The 23125-nt window shown below is 26.4% G+C and overlaps 2 protein-coding genes across 3 annotated transcripts in view; one reads left to right on the plus strand and one right to left on the minus strand.

Moving 5' to 3' along the window:
* Nucleotides 1-2680, minus strand: part of LOC107446076 (acyl-CoA:lysophosphatidylglycerol acyltransferase 1) — a 19320-nt gene extending 16640 nt beyond the window's left edge. The window contains exon 1 of one of the 2 annotated variants that reach the window (XM_016060612.4): nt 2567-2680. The gene's annotated coding sequence lies outside the window, so the exon portion shown is untranslated. Of the gene's footprint in view, nt 1-2282 lie in introns of both variants that reach the window. The other variant, XM_016060611.4, reaches the window with a different exon arrangement.
* Nucleotides 2618-20248, plus strand: Seipin (lipid droplet biogenesis associated protein seipin). The gene is made up of 9 exons (XM_016060615.5): nt 2618-3036; nt 4957-5032; nt 6888-6963; nt 9271-9338; nt 10001-10129; nt 12049-12146; nt 14694-14902; nt 16283-16360; nt 19279-20248. The coding sequence occupies exons 1-9, from the start codon at nt 2870-2872 to the stop codon at nt 19380-19382; spliced, it is 1005 nt and encodes a 334-aa protein (XP_015916101.1). The 5' UTR covers nt 2618-2869; the 3' UTR covers nt 19383-20248.
* Nucleotides 20249-23125: the final 2877 nt, after the last annotated feature.

Raw genomic sequence — 23125 nt, forward strand, 5'->3', positions numbered from 1 at the left:
TATCATGCGTTTTTGGGGTGATTTTCCAGAAATTTTAAAAAAATGAAACAAAATTTTGGACACTATATTAGAATCAATAAAGAGAGTTCAATTTGGACGTTCGAATGGATCTAAAAAATAACATGGTGTTTATAGAGCATCAAACAGGACTTAATGTGTCGGTCATTATAAAGGAAGGTAACAGTAAGAGGGAGTCATACTAAAGAGCATTGACTGTATTACTTATCTTAATATTGTTTTCAGATTTTTCCTAACTGTGTTATCTTTTAAAAATAACTTAGTCTTATCAGGTAAGAAAAAGAAAATCATTTAAATATAAAAATAAAAGATTAACAGAACTGTCAAATATTTTCAAAGAAACATTCTTACTTTTTTTCTTTCTTTTTAATATTATCAAAAAATTCTTTCAATATATGAAGGGAAAAATTACAAGAAAAGTGAATATTTCGAGCTTAAAAACTTGTAACTTCTCTGCACTTACATTAAAAATAATATAAATAATGAAATATACGAATTTCCCAGTTATTAAAATATAAGAAGGAGAATAATTAACTCCTTCTTTACACTAAAAACAATTTAGATAAATAATGAACATTTCTCTAACTAATTTATAATTTTTATTAAAATTTCATTTTAAGCAGCTAGTAATTTAATAAATCAGTTGGTTTTATAATAGTGAAAAAAGCATCTTTACTTGATAATTTCTTTCAAAATATTAGTAGAATAACTCAGAAAAGTCACAGATGTGTTATGTTCATTAAAAATATCTTAGACAAGCAAAGAATTTAAATTTTCATTCCAAAAAAATAATTGCTTAGATATACAATCAAATCAAGATACAATAAAAAAAAAAGGCAGATAACCATTATCTCCCAAGTTTCTATGAAATGAACATAATTGTTGATTTTGAAATTTAAATTACGCAATCGGTGATTATGTAACTTTCCTGCTATGCAAGCAATAAATACAATCATTTCTGAGAATTGTGAGGTGCACATCACAGGACATTATTTCATATTCATTCAAATTTAACAATAAATATCTGATTTTTTTAAAACTTAGCTTTAGTTTTCCTAGAAAGATAACAATAGTAAAACTTCATAGATATTTTATAGATCAGTAGCAGTTACTCTAATTTTCTCACTCATTGTTTTTTGATAAACAATTAGGACTGAAATTCAATCATGAAAAAAGTTAAATGGAAAATATGTTGCAAATTTTAACATATAAACATCGAATACGAAATTAATGAAAGTTAAGGTCATAATTCAGTAGTTTAATATCATTAATAGAAAATTTATGCATTACTGTTTCAATTTAATCTTATACTCTAACAAACAACATGAAGCGTAATTCTATTGTTTCCTTTATAACTTGAAATTGAATAGTATTTATAAAAATAATATATGCGATAGGTAAAATTTGATCATGCGATGTAAAATGAAAACGTGAATTAAACTGGTTTAGGTATGAATAAAAATAGAGGAGATTTTTTTTAAAGTGTCAAATACTTGCACCAAATTGATAGCCAAGTTCTGGCGACCATCAGCAAGAACAAACAAAAAACCTAAGACAATACAAATATTATAAGCTCGTAGCAACTTTCAACAGGTTACAATGCATTTTTTAAATTTAATAACAAATACAATAGTCTGGCAATGGTACTTAGCGATATCAGGTGGAATATGGAATTATCCCTCAAACCAAGTTTGTGAATTACAAATTCAATAGCATTATATCAATACCTAATTGTACTTTTATTATTTTTTCTAACAATTGAAGATTTAAATTCCATGGATATTATTAAATTAGGGATTTAAAATTGTATTAATAGGGAACTACTTGCGAGAAAAAAAGTACCTAAAAATTTGTAAGTCTGCAGTCCCAAGGACTTCGAACACACGTTCAAAGTCTAGCGCCATAAGAACCTATTCACATCTTAAAATTTTTTATCCGATTATTTTTATATGGCCAAAATAACTGCAAAAATCAATCATCATAATTTGTTTACAAACAATACTTGTAACATTTTCCATTGTTAGTAAATGAATCTTGTCCACGACAAAGGGGATAGTTCCGGTTCGGTACCTGTTCACGGTAACAATTATTCTTCGTCATAATTTAAAATAAAAATTAATTAATTAGATATAATCTATATCGCTAAAAGGTAAATAATAGGTATCATTTTCTCTCGGGAAGTAACAAAATGTAGCTAATTATCAAAAATCAATATTTCTTACATTAGAATATTAAAAATTATATTGTTAAAGAATGAATCTTACCAAAGTAAGCAACAGAAACCAGTGCAACATACAAAATTTATTTTAAAGAAACATAAAAAAATTGAAAGAACATTCAAAACAAATAGTAGTAGAGGGATTTCATCATTCAGCTTCTGACAGCTTGACGAAAGAAGGCAATATGTTATGACTAATATGATTTTCAGTTATCACTAACGCCTGAAGTGGCCTGTGAATAACAATATATGTGTTGAAAGACAAGAAGAATCTCTTTTTAATTTATCAACAAATTGTGATGAACAATCGAAAAAATAAAAACAACATACCTACACTAACAGTTACGGATGCGAGTTAGCATATCCTTTTAAAACAAAGATGTTAAGAATTTTGAAGGTCAAACTATTATTCATCAACCGGGGCTAATGAAAACAAATTTAAAAGCATAAAAAGTTTTTAAACTCAACATTATGTCTTTAACGTATACTTGTATGTTTTCTTTAAAGTTAAGATTTTAAATTTTGCAAATTGCATTTCCCAAATCTGGCTCTACCAATTATTTCTATTTTGAAACAGTGAACTGTCTGCTATTTTGTTGAATTTTCCTTAAGACTTAGAATTTTTCATGGATAATGAATATGGATCTTACGTCAAATATTCAAAGAATTATTTTTAAACTTTTGTTTGCAGTTTCAGCTTGTAGTGTCTTATTATGGTTTTCATTGTTTTCTTATGGACTTCTGTATTATTTATATATACCGGCAATCGCTCATGTAAAACCAGTCCATTTGTTTTATGAGTATGTTATTAATTCTCTTTTATTTTTAACTTTTCTTTAAGAAGGGAGTAAAGTTTAAAAAGTTTGATATATTTTTTAAGTAATTACAATTTAATAGAAAATTGGATACCTCTCTTAACTGGGTGGTTTTTTATGTTATTATATAAAAAGAAACAAGGAAAATGAATGGATACATGAATAGAATGAATTACTACATTTACTTAAGTCTTCTGTCATAATTTAAAAATTTCGAATAGTGACTTTAGCTCTTAAGAATTTGTGTAATGTGTATTACAAAGTTAGCTGCATGGTTAGTTTTTCACCAACCACTCAATAGTAACTCTTGCATTTAAGATCTAACTCATTATCAAATGTAAAACCAAACAAACAATGTTTCTACAAGATTTATTCAAGTAGCAGGATCATATAAAAACTAAAACAAGCTTAATAATGTCTTTGTATCTTCATATGCTGGATATAGTTTTTAATTAATGAACTGAATTTTAAAAAAAACACTGAATTAGGCATTTAGAGATATTTCTGTATAATGATTTGTCGAGGCAACTACAATTGTCAAGGCACCAAATGGATTTTAAACTTGCATTTTTTACAAAAAAAAAGGTGCAGAGTTTTGTCTGAGGGTAGCTACAAATTAAATCCTTTGAGTTGGTCCTCTTCTGAGACTTTTTTTTCAGTCTCTTGCAGCTGCTGCCTGGAGGTTGCCAAGGCGGCAATTATTCTGCTGCAAATCGCAATACGGAAATCTTTATTTTTATTTTAATGATTAAAAAAGTCAAATAATTAGCAAAAAAAGACACACCCAATTTGTTACTTTATTGCATGTTTTTTAAAAGATTTTCCAATTCATCAGCAGCATTGAAAATGTGAATTTTTAATGTGATGTTCAAAACTAAAATAGTCGCCTACATTCTGGTTTTCAAGCTTTTAAATTTTCAGATTTATTATTTTCAGCTATTAATGATTTGGCGCTAAAAATCAATGTATTGATTTAACGCATTTATCGGCAGGCCGATATAGTGACTTTTATTTCAGGTGATGCATCAGAAATCTGATTTAAGCCACCGTTATAAGATGGCGCTCGCTATTTAGAGAGATAACGATTAAGCGTGAGGTTCCTTGCCTACGCTAATACTGTTGCCTCGCTCACTAAGATGATTTTGTCTAGCTTCGAAGATGTTGATTTTGTCTAGCTGTGAAGACAATGTTCATTTCGTGATATTGAATTATGCAGAGTGAATTAAATAAGAAGTTTTTGTTTTGTACGAGGATCAACGTTGAAATATAGAACGCAATGCATAGTTTATTTATACACTATTTTTTTATCTCTGTCATATGTTATATTGCGAGATCTAGCGAACGATAAATCACGATATACAATTTCTTGCAGTGCTCGAGTCCTATTAGCTACATAAATGTGTGTGTAATATATGTTTTCAAGTTTTTATATTTTTAATTATGAAAAAGATTAAAATTGGTTCCAATCTGAGACTATAACCAACTTTAAACTTTTTCATTTGATGTCTGTAACAGAGAAATAATTGACACTTAAACTATGACCTTGTTACCGAATATTTTTCAGAAATACCTACTCTTATTGTTATAATAATCTGAATCATTAGTTTTTTTTATATCCTATCAGAGAAAAAAAAATTTTTTTTTTGTTCATTATAAAACTTTTTTTTTCATGGGTAATGAGCTTTGAATTCAACTTGAATAATTTTTCACCATAAGTGTGTTCACATTATAGAAGCTTAGGAGCACTATATACAAAAACAAATTTTTGATCAATCAAAAATAAGTTCATACTATTTAAAAAAAACTAGTTAAACATATTTATGTTAAAGAGGTTATAGTGTATATAACTCTTAAGTTTGATGTTTAGTTATTCCTATAAAATTTCTCTTTTTCCTTTTTTTTTAGCATCAAGTGTACAAAAGGTCAGCATTGCCAGAATCCTTATGCAAATGTTTCGTTGACTCAGAATAATGATTATGAAGTATGTTATGAAAGATTGCTTTTGTAAATTACTCATTCTAATTTCTGATCTATGTAATTATTTTAGTTATAATTTTTAGACATTTAAAAATTAGTTTTTATTCGTGCCAATTGAAATCAGTGAGATGTCGAATACTACTGTCTTGCTTTTGAACTTTGGAATGAATAAAAAATTTACTTGCTTTCTTAGATGCGGTCAGAAGTTTTAATCTTTTAATTGGCCCCATTGTTTTATGCTTTTTTAATTTCTCTATTGCTAGCGCTCAGTAATCATCAAAACTTTCAAAAAATTTTCTATTTTTTTTATCACCAATATAAAAATCTTCACTTTTTTTAATGCTTTATGATGAAAAAATTATATTAAATGTTTAAAATGTAGTTATGGATGTTTTTTTTTTCTTGTTTTTGTTTAATGATAGCTGCTTTATAAAAATCTTAATTATTTAATATTTAAAATGCAATAACAGGTACCAATATTTTTATAATCTGCCCGCATATGTGTTATTTCTTGAAAATCAGGGTTGTAACCAGAGTTTCATTTTGAAAGGGATTAAATGTTATATATATATATATATATATGTGTGTGTGTGTTATTTTTTCCTCACGATATTAATTTTATGTTTAAATGTCATAAGTGTTAATTTTAAGTTTCATATTTTTTAGCAACAGTTGTAATTCGAAGTGTAGTTAAAAGGAATTTCAGACATTATTAAGTAATCAAGCTCTTTTTCAGAATGTGGCAGAATTGTTTAATTAAGTAAATTAATTTGATAATTAAATTAATTAAAAATAAATTCATAAATTGCTATTAAATTCTAACAGCCTATTTTAAAATTGTTAGAGAAAATATAAAATTAATAACAATGGTTTTAAATATATTTTAAAAATTATTATGTCTGTAAGTGTCTTTAATATAAATAAATGTTTTTCCAATTATCTTAATTTAGAGGTTTTGAGCCCCTTAATCCTGTTGTTATCCATACTGTAGTGATATGTTTGTCTATTTACTAAACTTTATTTCTTTAATATGCTCCTACAATTTTAATATTTCAACTTTACAACCAATTTAATTTTGGCAGTGGGTATCAAAATTTGTTGAGTGCATATAATATGAGTTACACATAAAAGTATGTTCTTGGAACTATTATTTGCATGCTTTCAATGCTGTTTCTCATATTAAATTAAAAATTAATTAATTTTTTAAAGTTTAATGAACACAAAAGTGGTGGTAATTTTCGATTATTATTGCTATATAGCTGTTACTGAATTTATTAAAGCAAAAGTGAATGTTATAGCATCATGATTATGTGGGAGCATTATAAATTTAGTAAAACAATGAAAAAAATTTGGTTTTCAAATAAATATTCACAGTTTTGGAAGAATGTTGCAAAACTATTATGCGTATGTATTTGTACGAAACATAAAATGAGAATACAAGTATAAAGTATATGGACACATGTAAATTTAATGAAAAGTATATTAACGTTGATGTATTCATTCATGTAATGTTTAATCAAAGCAATGTGCTTGTTTTGAGTAAAAATGCATTGTTTATTTTTTGGACTTATAGTCTATGGTGAAAGGAGTAAGAAAACAAATTCCATTATATATTATCAGATACTCATCATTTATATTTTTTGTAAAATTTCTATATATAGTAACTCATTTAATCTTATCAAAATAAAGTCATTTTATTTATAAATGATGAGTAATGATGAGTATAAAATATAAATGATGAGTATATTATCAGATACTCATCATTTGTATTTTTGTTAAATTTCTATATATAGTAACTCATTTAATCTTATCAAAATAAAGTCATTTTATTTATAACTATTTGATCCTCTTTCCTCTAGCTTTTAACACGAGGCCAAGCTTATGCTATTGAATTGGTGTTAGATATGCCGGAATCTGAAAGAAATCTACAGCAAGGTCAAACAATTCCTATTTTTGTAAATTTAATTCTTACATGGTGTCATAGTTAGAATTTAAAAAATATATTCTTATTTAAAAATATAATCTTATTTATTAAAAAATATTCTTATTGAATAAAAATTTATTCTTATTTAATAATAATTTATTCTTATTTAATAATAGGTAATTTAATTTTTCTAAAAACAGCAGTCAGAAATAGTTTTTTTTTTTGGATAAAAGTAACCAAAACTGTAGTGGTTTAATGGCCACTCTAAAGATTTAATTTACAAATATGGATTTAACCTAAATTTTTATGAAATAAGTAGTTTCTACTGATGTCATGTTGCCATACATTTTGCATCTGAGCTGTAAATTTTTCTGAAAACGGAAGTGCTTTTAAATTAGTACAAAAATTGTAATGTAATTGCAAAATTCTCAATATCGCAAAAAATTAGAATTCTCTATGAATTTTATGTGTTGCTAATAGAAGAAGCTTCATTTAGCCGATTGCATTTCTCAGTGACCCTGGATTTTTAATCACCGTAAAAATTTCTAGATTTCTGAGAAATTTAAATTATTTTCTAAAGTTCCAATTCTCAAAAACATTTCTTGAATAATTTTATGAATCTTTTCTTGAAACCATTATAGGAAACAGATTTCTTCAGAACCATATTTGAACTGAAATTGCCGGCATCATCAATTTGTGTATGAAATAGACATGCAAGTTGCATGTATAGATAAGAATATCTGCTCATAAAATAAGAAAAAAGTTACTAATTTAAGGAATCCAAAAGAAACGGATATTTATCAGAAGTTGGTAACTATGGGAATAATGTTTTAGAATGTGGTTGATTAGGAAAAGTCAGAAATATTAAATGAGGTAATCAGGAGTTATATCAAGAAAGGATAGAGCAAAACAGAAAAACTTTTGAAAAATGTTGTATCAAATAAAAAGCAATTATTGATATTATTTGAAATAAACTTTTTAAAGTAAATAAATGTTAGATAGTTTTTAAAATGCCCATACAGTTATTATTCTGACTAAATTGTTAAAAAATATTTAATACTCAGTTAAAATGTTCAATTTTTAACATCACAAATTTTTTTGTGGCTCCATTGAGTCCATAATATAAAAAATTGACTTTAATATTGAGCACTTCAAAAATCTATTTAGCAAATTTTTATCTCAGAACCTATGTTTTAGTTGCTTAAATACTTTATATTTGTGTGTCCCTTTAAAATGCTCCATAATTTGCATTTGATTTGTAACTTTTTGTAGTACAATATTTTATGGTGTAAATAGTGACTAATCTTGTCCTATTGCTTTTGACATTAGAGTAAGTATTACTTTTTTTAATGAGTATCAAGGAGGGTTTTTATTTTGGTTTACAAATGAGCAGAATTGTAATAAGGCAGTTCGTTAAAAAATTTACTTACTTGCATCCTTGAATTCTTATTTTTACTGCATAAATATCTTTTAAACATGTCATTTTTAAAATTATGCTGCACATTTTGCATTTCAATTGTAATTTTTTATAAAAATGTTGTCAATTCGAATTTTCAACTTTGAATCCAAGCAAGTTAAACGTAGGTATTATTTAAACAGTTCTTTACTTTAAACGTTAAATAGAAATCTTTAGAGTAGTGTTTTATTATAGAATGATTCAAAATTTTAAGTGAACATTTCAAAAGTATTTTAATATAATAATAATTATTATTTTAATATAATAATAATATAATATTATTATTTGAAAAGCCAATACATTTCTAAAATAAATAAGGTATGAAAAAACAATGTAAATGCATTTTGTGTAAATTATTTTTAATTTGTAATTAAATTTTTTTTAAACTTTTTTTCATTATTTTTAATTTACAATTATTAATTTGATTTTTCTGGAGCTTTCCTTCTTGTGACTGTAAATATGGAAAGATGATTGGTTCTTCTCAAGAGCTATTATACTGTCAATGTAGGCCATTCTGGAAAAAATTTTATCCTGTCCACTTTGAAATTTGTTTGATCTCAGAATCAAATTTCATGAACCTAAACTGATCTTCCTCCTTGATCTTAGAATATTTTAAAAGAACAGTGTTTTATCTAAATAGCTTTTTTTTTAAAATCAATAAAGCCCCAAATTACTAGGCATATTGTACTAGGTATATGTCTATTTTCAAGCATCTTCAAAGTTTCTTTATAAAAAGTATGTTATATTTATAAATTTAAATAAAGGATATTAAAATTTAAAAAAATATTTCTTTATTTTTGTGTACTCTTTTGAAAAATAAACTTCTGGTTTCTTTTTAAATTGTAAATAATTTCGATTTCAGGTATGTTTATGATTAGGCTTGATATGCTTTCAGAAACTGGACAAGTGTTGCAATCATCTAGGAGACCTGTGAGTTGCAGCATAAATATTTTTTTTCTTCCAATATTTTTGATTCTCTGTGTTTGCAGCTTATGATGAAAGCTTTGTTTTGTTTCTGTAGTAACGGATATAGTGTTGTTGTGTAGATTTTATTTGTGACAAAAAATACTACTTATCATTAACACTACAAATAATTTTACCTAGCATTGGTAGATTATGTGATGAAAAAGGTCAAATAAGATAAGTTAAAAATAAAATGACATAAAAAAGTGACAATTAGTACATAAGAATTTACTTTTTATTTTTGAAATAGCAACGTGAAGCTCTGTATGATAGTGATTATAAAAATGGAAAGAAGTGCAATTCAAAGGTCTAAGAACCCCAAAATTGCACATCTTCATGTTTTAAACCGCCAAGTATAACGATAATGAAAAGCTATGTAACATTTTACCAAGCATGAACAAGGAATCTGGGATTTGGCTAGTATCAGCTATTAATCATTTAAGTTATAATTATTATTTAATACAAATCTTAAAGATTTGAAATGTGTTAGCATGAGAAACTAATAACTATTTTATAAAATAAAAGCATTATAGCAAACTTTTAACAGTTTTCGAATGCTTGTGTGTAAAAATTATTCGTCATATGCCAATTATATATTCCAATTAACTTAAATCATATTTATTTTTCAGGCTATATTGCGATATAGGTCAGCATTATTTAAAGTTATCTACACATTATTTTACATGCCAGCTCTGCTGCTTGGTTCAACTGAAGAAAAACAAACACTGCACATTCCCCTCTTTGAACAATTTGTTGAAGTATGTTTTTTTTGTTAAGTGTCTGTTTAAAAAATATGGTTCTCTTACATAATTTTTGTGTTAATAAATGACTTATTATTTGAGTAGAGAGAGTTATACAGTCAAACCCCGCTATAGAGAACCTTCAAGGGACCGAAATTTTGGTTCACTATAATCGGGAGCTCACTATATCCGTTATGCGGGCAATTTAACTAATGGTTCCCAAATTCCTCCCTTTTATTGCACGTTATTCAAATAAATGACTGAAAAATATTATGTAGTAGCAAAAAAATTTTTATTTTTTATTACTCTTCGTCCTGCGTACAAAAAAAAAATATTAGTAATCTTTAGCTGTTGAGCAGTCCTCAACATCAGATATGGAAACATTTCCCGACTCTCAGATAATTTTTCCTGAATTTCTGTTAGTCCACTTTTTAAACTTGTCTAACCTGCCATTCGAGCACATAAGATTAATCTCATAAAATCGCTTAGCAAATTCATCAACATTTGTCCAGATACTGGAAGATTGCGGCTTCTTTGAATGCTGAACCACTTCAGTAATGCTTCTTCAATATCTTGTGATCTGCTTTTCCAACTTTTTTCTGCCATTTAAATTTTTTTCATGAGCAGAAATTGTTAATTGCCTATTTTTCCATATGTTACGAACTGTAGATTTGGATAGTTTATATTCCCTGCAAATATCAGCTTGATTACATCCATTTTCAATTTTTCTGATTATGCCCATTTTATCATCAATGGAGAACATTTTACGTTTACTGCTCGCCATTGTTAAATTTGAGACACTTGTTTGCAGGCTTTTTTTAACTGCACGGAGAGCAAAAAGGAGTTGAAATGAGGGCCTTATCAACACATATTAGTGTCCAACTCTTTGACCAATAATGAATAATTACTCATTCCCTCTGACAGAAAATGCATATTGATCACACTGACACCTTACAGGTGCATCATCTGCCTGGGTTGGAAACATCTACTTGATTTGTTTAGGGATGGGAAAGTAAGATAAAAGAAGCAAACAAGAAAAAAATGCTTATCGCTACCTTCTCCACTATCGATGGCTTTAAAAATCGTTATATGTATTTATTTTGAAGTAGAAATTTCAAAATTATTACAAAAAAATGAAGAAAAAAATCAGTCAACGACAGGAAAAAGTTCATTATATCCAACTTCATCACTTTTTTGGTTCTCTATATCCACAAAAAATAACATTATACGGGTATAGCAAGGCACGGGACCGAACATTTCGTTCACTATATCCGGGAGTTCACTATAAACCGTGTTCACTATAACGGGGTTTGACTGTAATAATTCAGATATTTTCAAATTTGTTTTAGTTTTTTTATAATAAGCTTATTCTATCTAAATCAGAGATGTCAAATCTGTTTTAAATATTCTAAATATATTTGTTGCAGAATAGAAAAAATAGCATAGCATATTCTTGCGTTAAACAGAGTAAAGTATTTCAGATGTATAATCTTTTCAGTTTAATGTATTATATTGAATGTAAGTGAAATATTTAATAATAATGTTAACATTATTTTTTTAAAAATTCTTATTTTGTAGGAATATTAATTCTATAATTAAAAATATTTCTTATTATTTCATAACACATTTTTATCAAGAATTTATACAATGCATATTAATGACAGTATTAAAGAAAAATCTTGATTTCTTATAATAATTTTTAGATAATGATTTATTAAAATAAGTGTTTAATCTTAATTTATAAATTATATTCAGACAATAACATTTACAGTTTTTAGTCAGCCTTTTTTTAAATATAAATTTTATAGTATTTCTATATTTATGATTTAAGATTAGTTTAATTATTTGAGTAATTTATGTTGATATATATCGAATAATTGTTTCTGGTGATTTCTCATTGAATGTGTGTGTAAAGTAGCATTATTCTTTTATTTCAGTATAATCCTACTTATTATATTTACATTGAAATTGAAGCTGAAGTAGCTGAAGTTTATTCAAGTGCTCTCAAAATCCATGCTCAGTTTACTGGTTTAAGGTATGGCAATGGCATACATTTATTCATATATATATATATATATATATATATAGGATGACCATCAATTAAGACAATGGAAAAACTAATAAGAATGATTCTTATCCTTTAATACTTAAGAAAACGCTTTCACACAAAGCTTTCATTTTTGAACTATATAGGTTTGCTTATACATTTCCATCTAACCCTCCTCGTTTACATCAAAATAGTACTAACAGTTTAATTACGGAGGGAGCGACATTTATTGGCCTTTGTTTTCTCTCACAGAGGTTTCGTTTGTCACATATATACTATATAAATTTAGAGAGAGAGAGCGATATATCTATCCAGTAGAACCTTGATTTGAAGATAGAATAGATTGTGAAACACCCCGAATGTCTTTTTACAAACAACTAATAATCAAGTCTCTTAAAAAAATGAAAGAAAACTCAGAAAAAGATTTTGTGAGGTTTGTAGAGAAAGAATGATTTTAATCTGTTAGAAAAGCATATAAAGCCGGGATAGCCAATTTTCACGAACCAAAAAAAAATTGTGTAGGAAGTCAGATTACGTACAACATAAAACCAGGGTTGCACTGTTTGTGTATTTATATATTGAACAGTATCAATGTCCAACTTTTTTTATGTAATTATAAATGCATGCTTTTGTATCAGAATTTCTTTTGAAATAGATAGTTCTGAAGTTGGTTATGATGAATGCATCTTATTTACCACTAAATAAAATTAAATATCTTATTTTTTGTCTATATTTACATGTTAAAGTCAACAAAAAATTATTAAAAGTTTTAGTTCTTTTAGGAAAATACCTTCTGATGAAAACTCTTTTTTTTTTTGTTCTTCTGAGCCCAGAACATGTACTGAGATTCAAAAAATTTAAACATTTTAAGAAAAGTTTTTAAGTTAACAGATTTACTCCCAGAAACTAGTTGTTGTGTCTTTAACTATGAAAGCTTATTATCAGTTCTAAATACTATTAATTCTATCGAAGACCTCTTATCAGTTCTAAAATATAAATTATGATTTGTAAAAATGTTTTTAGGGAGGAAAAACATTAACTGCTTCCTATATTTTGGTTTGTTTGTTTTTTCATGACACTGATTTCAGCTCATTAAATCATCTTTATGCTTGCATTTTTTTTCTATGTTGCTCCTTTTACATTTCCTTGGTAAACTTTTGGAAGAAAACGGACATGATTCAGAATGCATATTTAAGCAAATGGGCATAGTGTTTGATTCCATTTTTCAAACGAGTTTTGAGTATTCTTTTTTTTATATTAATGAATGAATCCAAATAAATATGTAAAGTCGTCTATTAATATCTATTATAATATGTAAAGTCAACTATTTGCTTAGCTTTTAACCTTTTCCAGTTTTCTGGAGATTTTATTTTTAAAGTGGTAGCAGAATTTAAGTTCCTCTCTCTCCTTATTGGATTTATAAATTTGATTCAAAATAATTTTGATCATTATGTTAAAAAAATTAATTAAGTATATATATTAATGTATAGTGATATTCTATAAAATGCACTTAAGCTCTACCATAATGTATAATATTCTTGCCTGTGGGATTTGGTTGTCATATTACTACCACTTGGGAAAATCTTCCTTAAAGAGAATAAAGGTTGACAGTTAGTTTTATTTGCATAAACATTTTAGTACATTTCTTTGTTTTAGTATGCTTTCAAAAGTCTTTAAATGTTTACTGTTTGTTTGTTTTTTAAATTGCCGTGGGTCTAATAAATTTATAATAATGGGAGTAAATTTACATTAATACTTGTGAAAATTTCGTTTTTTAAATAGATACCACTTTATCAGTTAGATATCTGAATATAAAGAGATCATCTGAACAATTACGTCTGTAATATACTCAACCACCCATATAGTCTCGGTCACTACTCTTTGAGCTCATCCACGTTCTTTCATATGTTATTTGAGCTTTGCTATTTTCTTTCATACACATTTTCAGCTACATGTTCATTTTATTTTATATGCATTTTGAGCTATGTCCAAAATAAAAAGCTAATTGATGATTTGCTGTCTGCAGTTCTGTTTTTTAAAATTATTTTTCTATCTTAAAACTATTCATATAATAATTGTGCTATTAATAAATATCAATTCCAATCCTATTATCATGTTTAACTTGCAAGTACATTTTTACCCACCGATCTTACAAGCAATTGAATTTTTACTTTTATATACAAAACAAAATTTACCGTAAATGGGTATGCTGTTAAAAATAACCCTTTAACTTCCACTTCCTCTTTTTATTATAAGTAATCAACAAATTCTATTTGGAAAAGCCAATGACCACCCTTATCGATTAGCTCGGAATATCTCCATGTAAAACTGCTGCATGATTCAGGTCCTTAGATCAACTATTATTACTGTTCTCTGTTGATACAATTTTAAACTATGATAAGATTTTTCTTTTTTTATGTATTTAATTTTAATATTAAAAAAATAGATTCTGCTTTGTTCTAAACACAAATGAAAAACTGCCATAAGCAATATGATTCATCCATTTTAATGCTAATGTTACATCTCATTTAATAGATATATGATGTATTACTGGCCAGTTTTGTCACTAGTGATTGGTGTTGGATCTAATTTCTTTTTTGTGACTACTGTTGCAGTATTTATATGGATACGTCACGAAATGAATGGCTCAGAAACTAATGGAATACAACAAATCCATGCAAGTGAGCGAGAATCTGTTGAAGAAATTCGAAGAGCCATGCGACAGAAGAAAATGGAAACTGAAAGTAAATATCAATATGAGCATTCAAATGAATTTAATTTAGACGTATAGAAAATGTATTGCTAATATACTTTAATTGTGGTCTTTGAACTGAGTTTAGGGTTCTCGTTTAAGAAATTTAGTTAATTTGAAAATGAGAATTTTAATTTGATTTTTTTCTAAAACCTTTTTAATTTAAAACTTTCCTAAGTAAAATATATATTATAAAATGTCAATAATTTTTTTTAACTTTATTCAGACACTTTATCAAATTTTTTGAAAAGTTAAGTAAATAATGAGATATATTATTAAAAATTGCATATTAAAATTTTATTAACTGACTATTGCATAGGTTAAGATGGGTCTATTTTTTTCCTTCACCCGATTTTGCGAATTTATACTTTACTTGGCCAAACGTTTTGGGCAATTTGTGTGGAAATTTCTTCTCAATGCACAAATTTCTCATTTTGTTCAATCTGCTTGTATGTTTTTTGTATGTATGCAGATGCTTCAATTAATTTAAACTGAAAAAAATATATTTTAGATAATGGAAAGCCATACGTACAAAAAAATAATAAAATAAGGAAACAGAGGTTAGAGTATACAATAGCACAATAATGAGCAAAATTAAAATACACTCGTTTTTACCATAAAGCTAATTAATATCAATATGTGTACTGATTGTTTCTTATTTTATGACATAAGTTTCCATTATTTACTGTATTACATTCTTGATATAGTCAAATGAGCCAAAATAAAGCTTTTTTGAAGTATTATCAAGTCATTTTTAAAAATCTGCTTTAATTTAATTTGTTATATTTATTATACTTAAACATTTAGCTAGAATGACTTCATGGGAGTCATTGGCGATTGAGATAATATATGCCCCCTCTCTTTATAACATTTCCCTCAATATTTCAGACAAGGGAAGAAAATTTTTCATGAATCATCATCAATTTAAATTCATCTAAGGAAGAACAGGAAAGAGATAAAAATAATTAATTTTTAAATAGGTTTGAGGGGAAAAAGAAATGTCATTTAAATGTGACGTCAGTTGCTTTTTTTCTGAATTATTTATTATCTTTATAATTTTGAATCTTTGTATTAGGCTTGATAAATTAAATCCTGCTATGTCGCATGAATTTGAAATTTTTGATTAGCAATTTGGAATTAACTATGCAGCATAAACGTTTATCTCTGATTCTTTTTTTAAAAATTAGAACTGTAATGAGATTTTAATTTTTTCCTTTCTTCATTATTTCATTAATTTATTTTATTTATAAAATTAGTTAAGATTGTTTATTACTTTACTTTGAAATTATTTTTTATTTAGCTATCTATTTACTATCTATTATATATTTGAATATTTTTTTTATACAAATTGCGGTATTAATTTTTTTTACAGAATCTTCAGGTGGAGGTATTGAAAGGACAGATCCCTCAACTGTGCCAGCTGAAGTCTTAACATTATCTCCTCACAGAAGTAATTAAAATTCTTTTAAAAAAAAAAAATTTCAAACAGTTTAAAGAAAAATGTTAAGATAGAGCTTTAAGAACAGCAGGATGTATATTTATTGTATGAATATTATTGGTCAAAAAGATAAGGAAAAAGATTTAATTTGAAACAATTGGTATATATTATTTATGCAATGAAGTTTTACTAAAATCTTAAACTTATTTACCTTTTTTAAATTTGTCTCATTTTTCTCTGAACCATGCTTTTTATTCTGTATGTTATACAAGGTAAGTCAAAATGGATGCCCCAATTTCATCAGTAGATCAGGCAAAATCTAATAAATGTATTTATTAAAAATGTATATGCAAGCAAAAGTAATATTAGCAAGTTTTGAATGTACTTCTCACAAATGTTTGATTTGCCCTCCTAATGTTGTGAGACATGCATCAAGTTTGAAATATAATTCTTCACAAACCTTGGGCAACATCTCTATTTTGATGGTTGCAATGATACAGACTTTTAAAGCAGTCATAGTTGTTTTGCATACATGCATTCTTATACAAATTCCTATCAAGAAAAATTTTCAAGGGTGAAATCTTGGTATTGTAGTTGCCAAGACAAGTTTAATTTGAAACCAATCTCTAGTTGTAGTAACATTTATTGAGATGGCTCTGCAAAAATGCTCAATTGCATCTTCTCCTATAGAAAGATGATCTGTTGATTTTCCTATGTAAATGCAACCTGTCTCTTAAAATTTTGGATATCAATGATGAATTGCCTTATGATCTGGTGCTGTTTGTCCATATTTTGTCAGGAACTGGGGCTGAACAGTGACAATAAACTTGATAGCTTGAAATTCAAGCACACAAAATGTTTTTAATTGTTGTCCCACCGACTTACAAAACATTTATTTTTAACCTGTTTGGTTTTCACTGAAATGCTGATATCAATTGGACTTTCAGCACCATTTATTGGTGACTATTCAAAATGAATTGCCTTTGATCCGGTGCCAATGATAAAGTGCCTTATGATCTGGTGCTTTTTGTCCATATTTTGTGAGGAACAGGGGCTGAACAGTGACAGTAAACATGATAGCTTGAAACTCAAGTGCACAAAATGTTTATAATTATTGTCCCACCAACTTAAAAGACATTTGTTTTTAATCTGTATTGTTTTCACTGAAATGCTGATATCAATTGGACTTTCAACACCATCTATTGGTGACTATTCGAAATTTGTTTGTATTGCCATAGCATGTATGTACATTTTTAATGAATACATTTAGTATATGTTACCTATTATACCTATGAAATTGGAGCATTCATTTTAACAAATCCTATTTATCTTACTTCATGTATCAGTGTAATTTTTACCTTAGTTTTCAAGCATACATCAGAGGAAGGAAAAAAAGCTTATTAATAGTTTTTGTATTTCACTCTATAGTTGTTTTCTTTCAAAAAGTCTTTTTTTTCTCAAAGTCAATTATTTTGTGCAGAATTGTTTAACTAATTTACCATTTTAGAAAAAAAGCTGTTTATTTCATCATCTCCCCAATTATTTAAATGGGGATGTGCATATAGTAAAATTGCACATTTGTAAAAATTCGAGTTTTTAAAAAAAATTGCATGTTGGTTTGATCGGAATTAGACTAATATTATGTCTCAAAAATGTTTTGTCTAGCAATCAATCTGTATGTCATGCTAAAATTTTACCAATTTCTTTTGAAACCTAGTTTTTATAAAATTTGTGTGGAGTTTGTAATTTTTAAACTTTAACAAGTCATATTTTCTTTGAAAAACTTTGTATCATAATTGTTTATTTTAAATTGTGAATTTAAAAAACTATAACTAACAATAAACGTATCAGAACATTTTTTCAATTATAAAATTTTAAAATTCAAGCTCTCTGCTCAATTTTCTTAAGCTGCTAAGAATCTCTTAAACCTGCTGAGGTGATTTAAGGTAAACTTGTTTGTTTAAAATGTAAACTACTAAATTTATGCATTTTGTCTCCTTTTCTTTGTTCTCCTTACCCTCTTTGTCAATTTTTTACCTTTGTTATTTGTTTCTTATTTTCCTGTATTTCTCGGTTTTATTTTGTGTTTTGTCATTAAAAGAGGTATTTCTTTATTTTCAATTTGCCAAATCGATTAACTCCATGAAACAAACAATATATAGGTAGTAAACTAAATAAGTAAATAAATAATTATTCAGTGGTTAAAAAAAAATTTGTCATTTAGTGCTGTTAATAATTTATATTTTATTTATTAACTTATTTATTTAGTTATTTTTTTTTTTTTTTGAATAAATACAGTTTAGAATCAATTGAATGCTCTGAAATAAATATTTAAAATATTCAGAAGGGAGAGTTTATCGATTGTATAGGTGAATTATTCTTATGTCTGTTTTATTTAACATAAATACAGTTTAGAATCAATTGAATGCTCTGAAATAAATATTTAAAATATTCAGAAGGGAGAGTTTATCGATTGTATAGGTGAATTATTCTTATGTCTGTTTTATTTAACATTTTATGTGTGCTTTTATACGTTTTGTTTATTCTATTTCAAACACACAACTTTTAAATTGAAACTATTTGATTGTACTGCTTTAGTCATAGTGATAAATTTGCGATTTTTAATTTAGTTTTGTCTTTGAACAATTTTTAATAATTGCAATTTCAAGTGAACTTTGTTTGATGTCTCATCACATTTTAAAATCATAGAAACAAATTTTGTACAAATACATAATAAACTCCTCTTGACTGCAAATGTTAAAGAGAAAAAAAATTTACATTTTTGTAACTAATTATGTTTTTATTTAAACAAAATCTTGTTTTCATTAAACCAGAAGAATAATAAAATTATTCATTATTTCTTTATTAATTTTAAACACATTAGTTTATTTTAATAAATATGTAGTAATTTTAAAATTCCTCTTTAATAGGTGAGTCTAGTTCTAGCTATGAAAGTCAAGAACCTTCTTCAGTAGCTGAAAAATCTTCGTCAAGTGATATTGGAATTAGACAAAGATTAGCTACAACAGAATAGTTGTTAAAAAATTAGGAATCTTTATTATTTATAACAGTTATTACATAATTTCTTTTGTATGGTAATAATGAAACTTACTTAAATTTCCAATAATGATAAATAGTGAACTCTTTTTTTCCTAAACCAATGATAAGTCTCTACCATTGAAAAAGAGGTTTGATACTTCAATCTCAATATTAATTTTATAAATGAGATGAACTATGACCTTTGATTGCCACTAAGGTTTAGTAAATATCAAGGAAGATCAATTAATTGAATGAATAGATAGTTTTTTAGTTTATAATTTCTCATACCATCTTGAGAAAACAAGATGATGATATGAGACCATTCTCGTGACATCTTTTTCACATAGAATGTGATAAACTATGTGAAGAAAGAAAAATTATACATATTTACTTAATATATAGTTTATAATTGCTATAATACAAGATACCGCTCAGGGAAATAAAAAGTGATAAGAAAAGAAACGAGACAAGTGATTCATTATAATTGAAGGCCTGAGACTATACAGTGACAAGCCACACTTTTTCTAATAAAGTCGTTTTCAATTTGAACTGTTCCATAGTATTGTATCCAGAAATTACTCTTGATAACAGCTTAATAAATAGAAATATTCTATGAAAAAATTTCCAAAAATACTTTCCTGAACAATTTGAAAGTATAATGACATTGGCCATGACCTTAAGTTTTGAAGGAAAAAGGCGAGTTTGTCTTTTTTTTTTATCTGTAAAATTTCTGCATTATATGTTATCTAAATATGAAGCTGCTCTACAAATTTGACCTTTATTAGAACGTGTACAAAATTTATATTTTATACAGAATTTGAAATAAAAATTTTATATAAATAAAAATTTTATATAGAAAAATTATACTTTTGGTCTTCAGGAGGCTATAATATGTACATTCAACATACTGAATTCAGGATTTAAAAAAATTACTCTGATAAGATTTGATTTTTAGGATCTTGTAGATTCAACGTCTTGAACTTCAGGTTACAGAAAAAAGATTCAACATAGTCTATATTTTTGACCAGTATTGTAAATTTGCTTATTCGTAAAAAAATAAGCTAAATTTGCATATTAAATTTAAAATATTATTTTTATAAAGTTTTAAATGTACATTTTTTACAGTGAAATATTGTAAAAAGTAACATAATTTCGAATTTTTCTACAGTATAATTTTTTAATCATCTGAAGCATGATACTTAGATGGTGTATATAATAATATATGAGCATGCTTGTTAAATGTATACTTGTATTTATAAATATAATAAAAATATTTTTTTACTGCTCAAAAATATGTATATATGTGCAACATTTCCTTGAAAATGAGAGAAATGAATATGAAATTCATTATTTTTGAAATGTATTGGTGTTATATATTAGTTCAAATTATTTTTTAAAAGTTCGGTTTATATATATAAATGATTTATTATACTGTTTGAATCTCTTAAGTATTTTTTCTTTAATAATCCTGTAAGTTTTTGAAATGTTTTGTTATTTGAAAATATTATAGTTTTTTGTCCTACAAAAAATACCTATCTTGCTGAATAGCTTTAAATATTTTGGGTAATCAAAACATATAATGTGCACCATTTACTCTAACCAGTTACTAACTTGCTATTAAATTGACAAACAAAATTTTGTAATAAATTTTAGCGTTTTTAATGGTTGATATATTTTGCCTTTATGAAATATTGTTTTTATGCTTTTGCAACTTATTTAGGCCACTGTTTGAGAATAACTTGAGCAGCTTAATTTATCATAATAAATGTTACTATAAGCAAAACAGGATTGCTAACTACTTTACTTTTTGCAAAATATTTTATAGAGTTGTAGATAATCAAAAACTAAAGCTTTCGGAATTTTTTGTAATTTGTCAAACATTTTAAAAGCATTACCACGAAAAAGCTGTTACGAAGTTTTCTATGCAATATTTAAAAAAAATTATGAAATATAATTTTTGAAATTTTGATCCTTAACCGAGTTTGAACCCCGGAGTCTTTTGTCTGCTAATTTACTAATTTGTTGCTTCCTATCATGTAACACAAATGGCCATGCCACACACGGCTCTGCCTCTTATATTAGCCTTTAAGTATTTTCCCTCGCTTTTCCAATGGAACTATATCCCCCCCCCCCCTTGTGCCACTTGATTTGTCTATAATTATTTCCTTGCTGCAATTCTATAGTATATTATAATATCTGGTCCAGTTTGAAAAATATAGGATAATATTAAGGGGAGATATAGAGTCATTTATATGCATAGGGTATGAACTTCAATTTCTCCATTTTAGGCTATTACGGGCGATTAACCATTATATTTAAGGACGAGGAATATTTCATTTACGTTACAATATTGAAAAAAAATTATGAAACATAATTAAAAACTACAATCTCGACTTTGAACTGGAGCATCCTAAAAACTTGTTGATGCAATTTATCAGAAGCCGTGCTCCATTCTAATTTATATGATTTGTTGTAACCATGAAATTATTTAGTTAAATTATTTTAAATTCTAAAAATTTCATCTATTCATTCTCAAAGTTAAATTACTTTATTATTTTCATTTCTGTTATGTTTGTCACTGTGTTAAATTATTATAAAATTTTGTAATTAATAATATTATAATTTTCATTGATAAAAGTTAGGATTTTTTTTTCTCTTTAATTGATAGTATAACCATTCACCAAGTATGATTTTGGTTTAGTATGCAGTTTATGAGGAAATCAATTGTCTTTAAATCCTATTTTATATGTTTTTGGTAGCTCCTGGAATAATAAGTATCTATGTCTGCCAGTTTTTCTGATGAACACGCACACTAAAAATGAATCAATCTTCAATTTTAAAAAAAAAAATTTAATGGTCTGTTACTTTATAAAAAAAAAAAAAAAAAAACAGTGGCAGATATTGTCATGCATCTACGCGTAACATATTTTTTGAAATTAAATATTAAATTATTATTTCATTTCATTCTTTTCTCAATAAATGCATTTATCATTAATATTTTTTCCTTATCATATGAGTAAAAATTGGCACTATTGTTTTGTGCCATATCCTGTAGGAAGTAAACCAATGTTGTTGAATTGGTTTACTTCCTACATTATGCTAATCTATATGAAGCAGTTGCATACTTACTATACTCATATAGTGTAAAATTTGAATAAATTTATTTGAGTGAAGCAAAGATTTAAAAAAAAAATATTTCGCTTCATTATTTTAAGATATATTGCAAAATAAGCACGTTTTAGAATCCATTTCTTGCACAAATGTCAGCAAAAAACGCTGTAAGGTATAAGTAAAAAATTTATGATTTAGAGTAAAATGTTCTAAAAAAAAAATTTTTTTTTTAATCACCGAAAATTTCAAAATTAAATTTATTTGAAAATTATATTTTATTCTCTACATAATATTCTTGAGGCAAGTATTACTTACAAGTATCAAGTATTATTTCATAAAAAAATGTTTCCAGTTTCAGCTCACTGGATGCCACTTTTCGCTAGATTGGCGATCGAAATGGGCTGCAGGTGGCGTAGAGCAGAACTCTTTTCCTATGGCAACACTTCACATGCTTTCCCCATTAGCGTGTGGAAAGTCATAGAGGAAGGAACTACGTTAGTTTTTCTCTTGATTTTCACATAGATTAAAATTTTTTAACTTAAAAAACTATATGGAACTGAAAACTGCATTAAACATAGTTCTAAAGAAAAGTATCATAGAAATTTAAAAAATATTTTTATTAAATAA

Source organism: Parasteatoda tepidariorum, chromosome 3, assembly GCF_982258835.1.
Source record: "Parasteatoda tepidariorum strain Cologne lab strain chromosome 3, Ptep-v5.0, whole genome shotgun sequence".
NCBI lineage: Eukaryota > Metazoa > Arthropoda > Arachnida > Araneae > Theridiidae > Parasteatoda > Parasteatoda tepidariorum.

Bases quoted from the DNA above. Each gene is read 5' to 3' on its own strand.
- Seipin (XM_016060615.5), top strand. From the start codon at position 2,870: ATGAATATGGATCTTACGTCAAATATTCAAAGAATTATTTTTAAACTT. The intron at 10,130-12,048 runs GTATGTTTTTTT...CTTTTATTTCAG, and splicing joins TCTTTGAACAATTTGTTGAA to TATAATCCTACTTATTATAT. The intron at 12,147-14,693 runs GTATGGCAATGG...CTCATTTAATAG, and splicing joins GCTCAGTTTACTGGTTTAAG to ATATATGATGTATTACTGGC.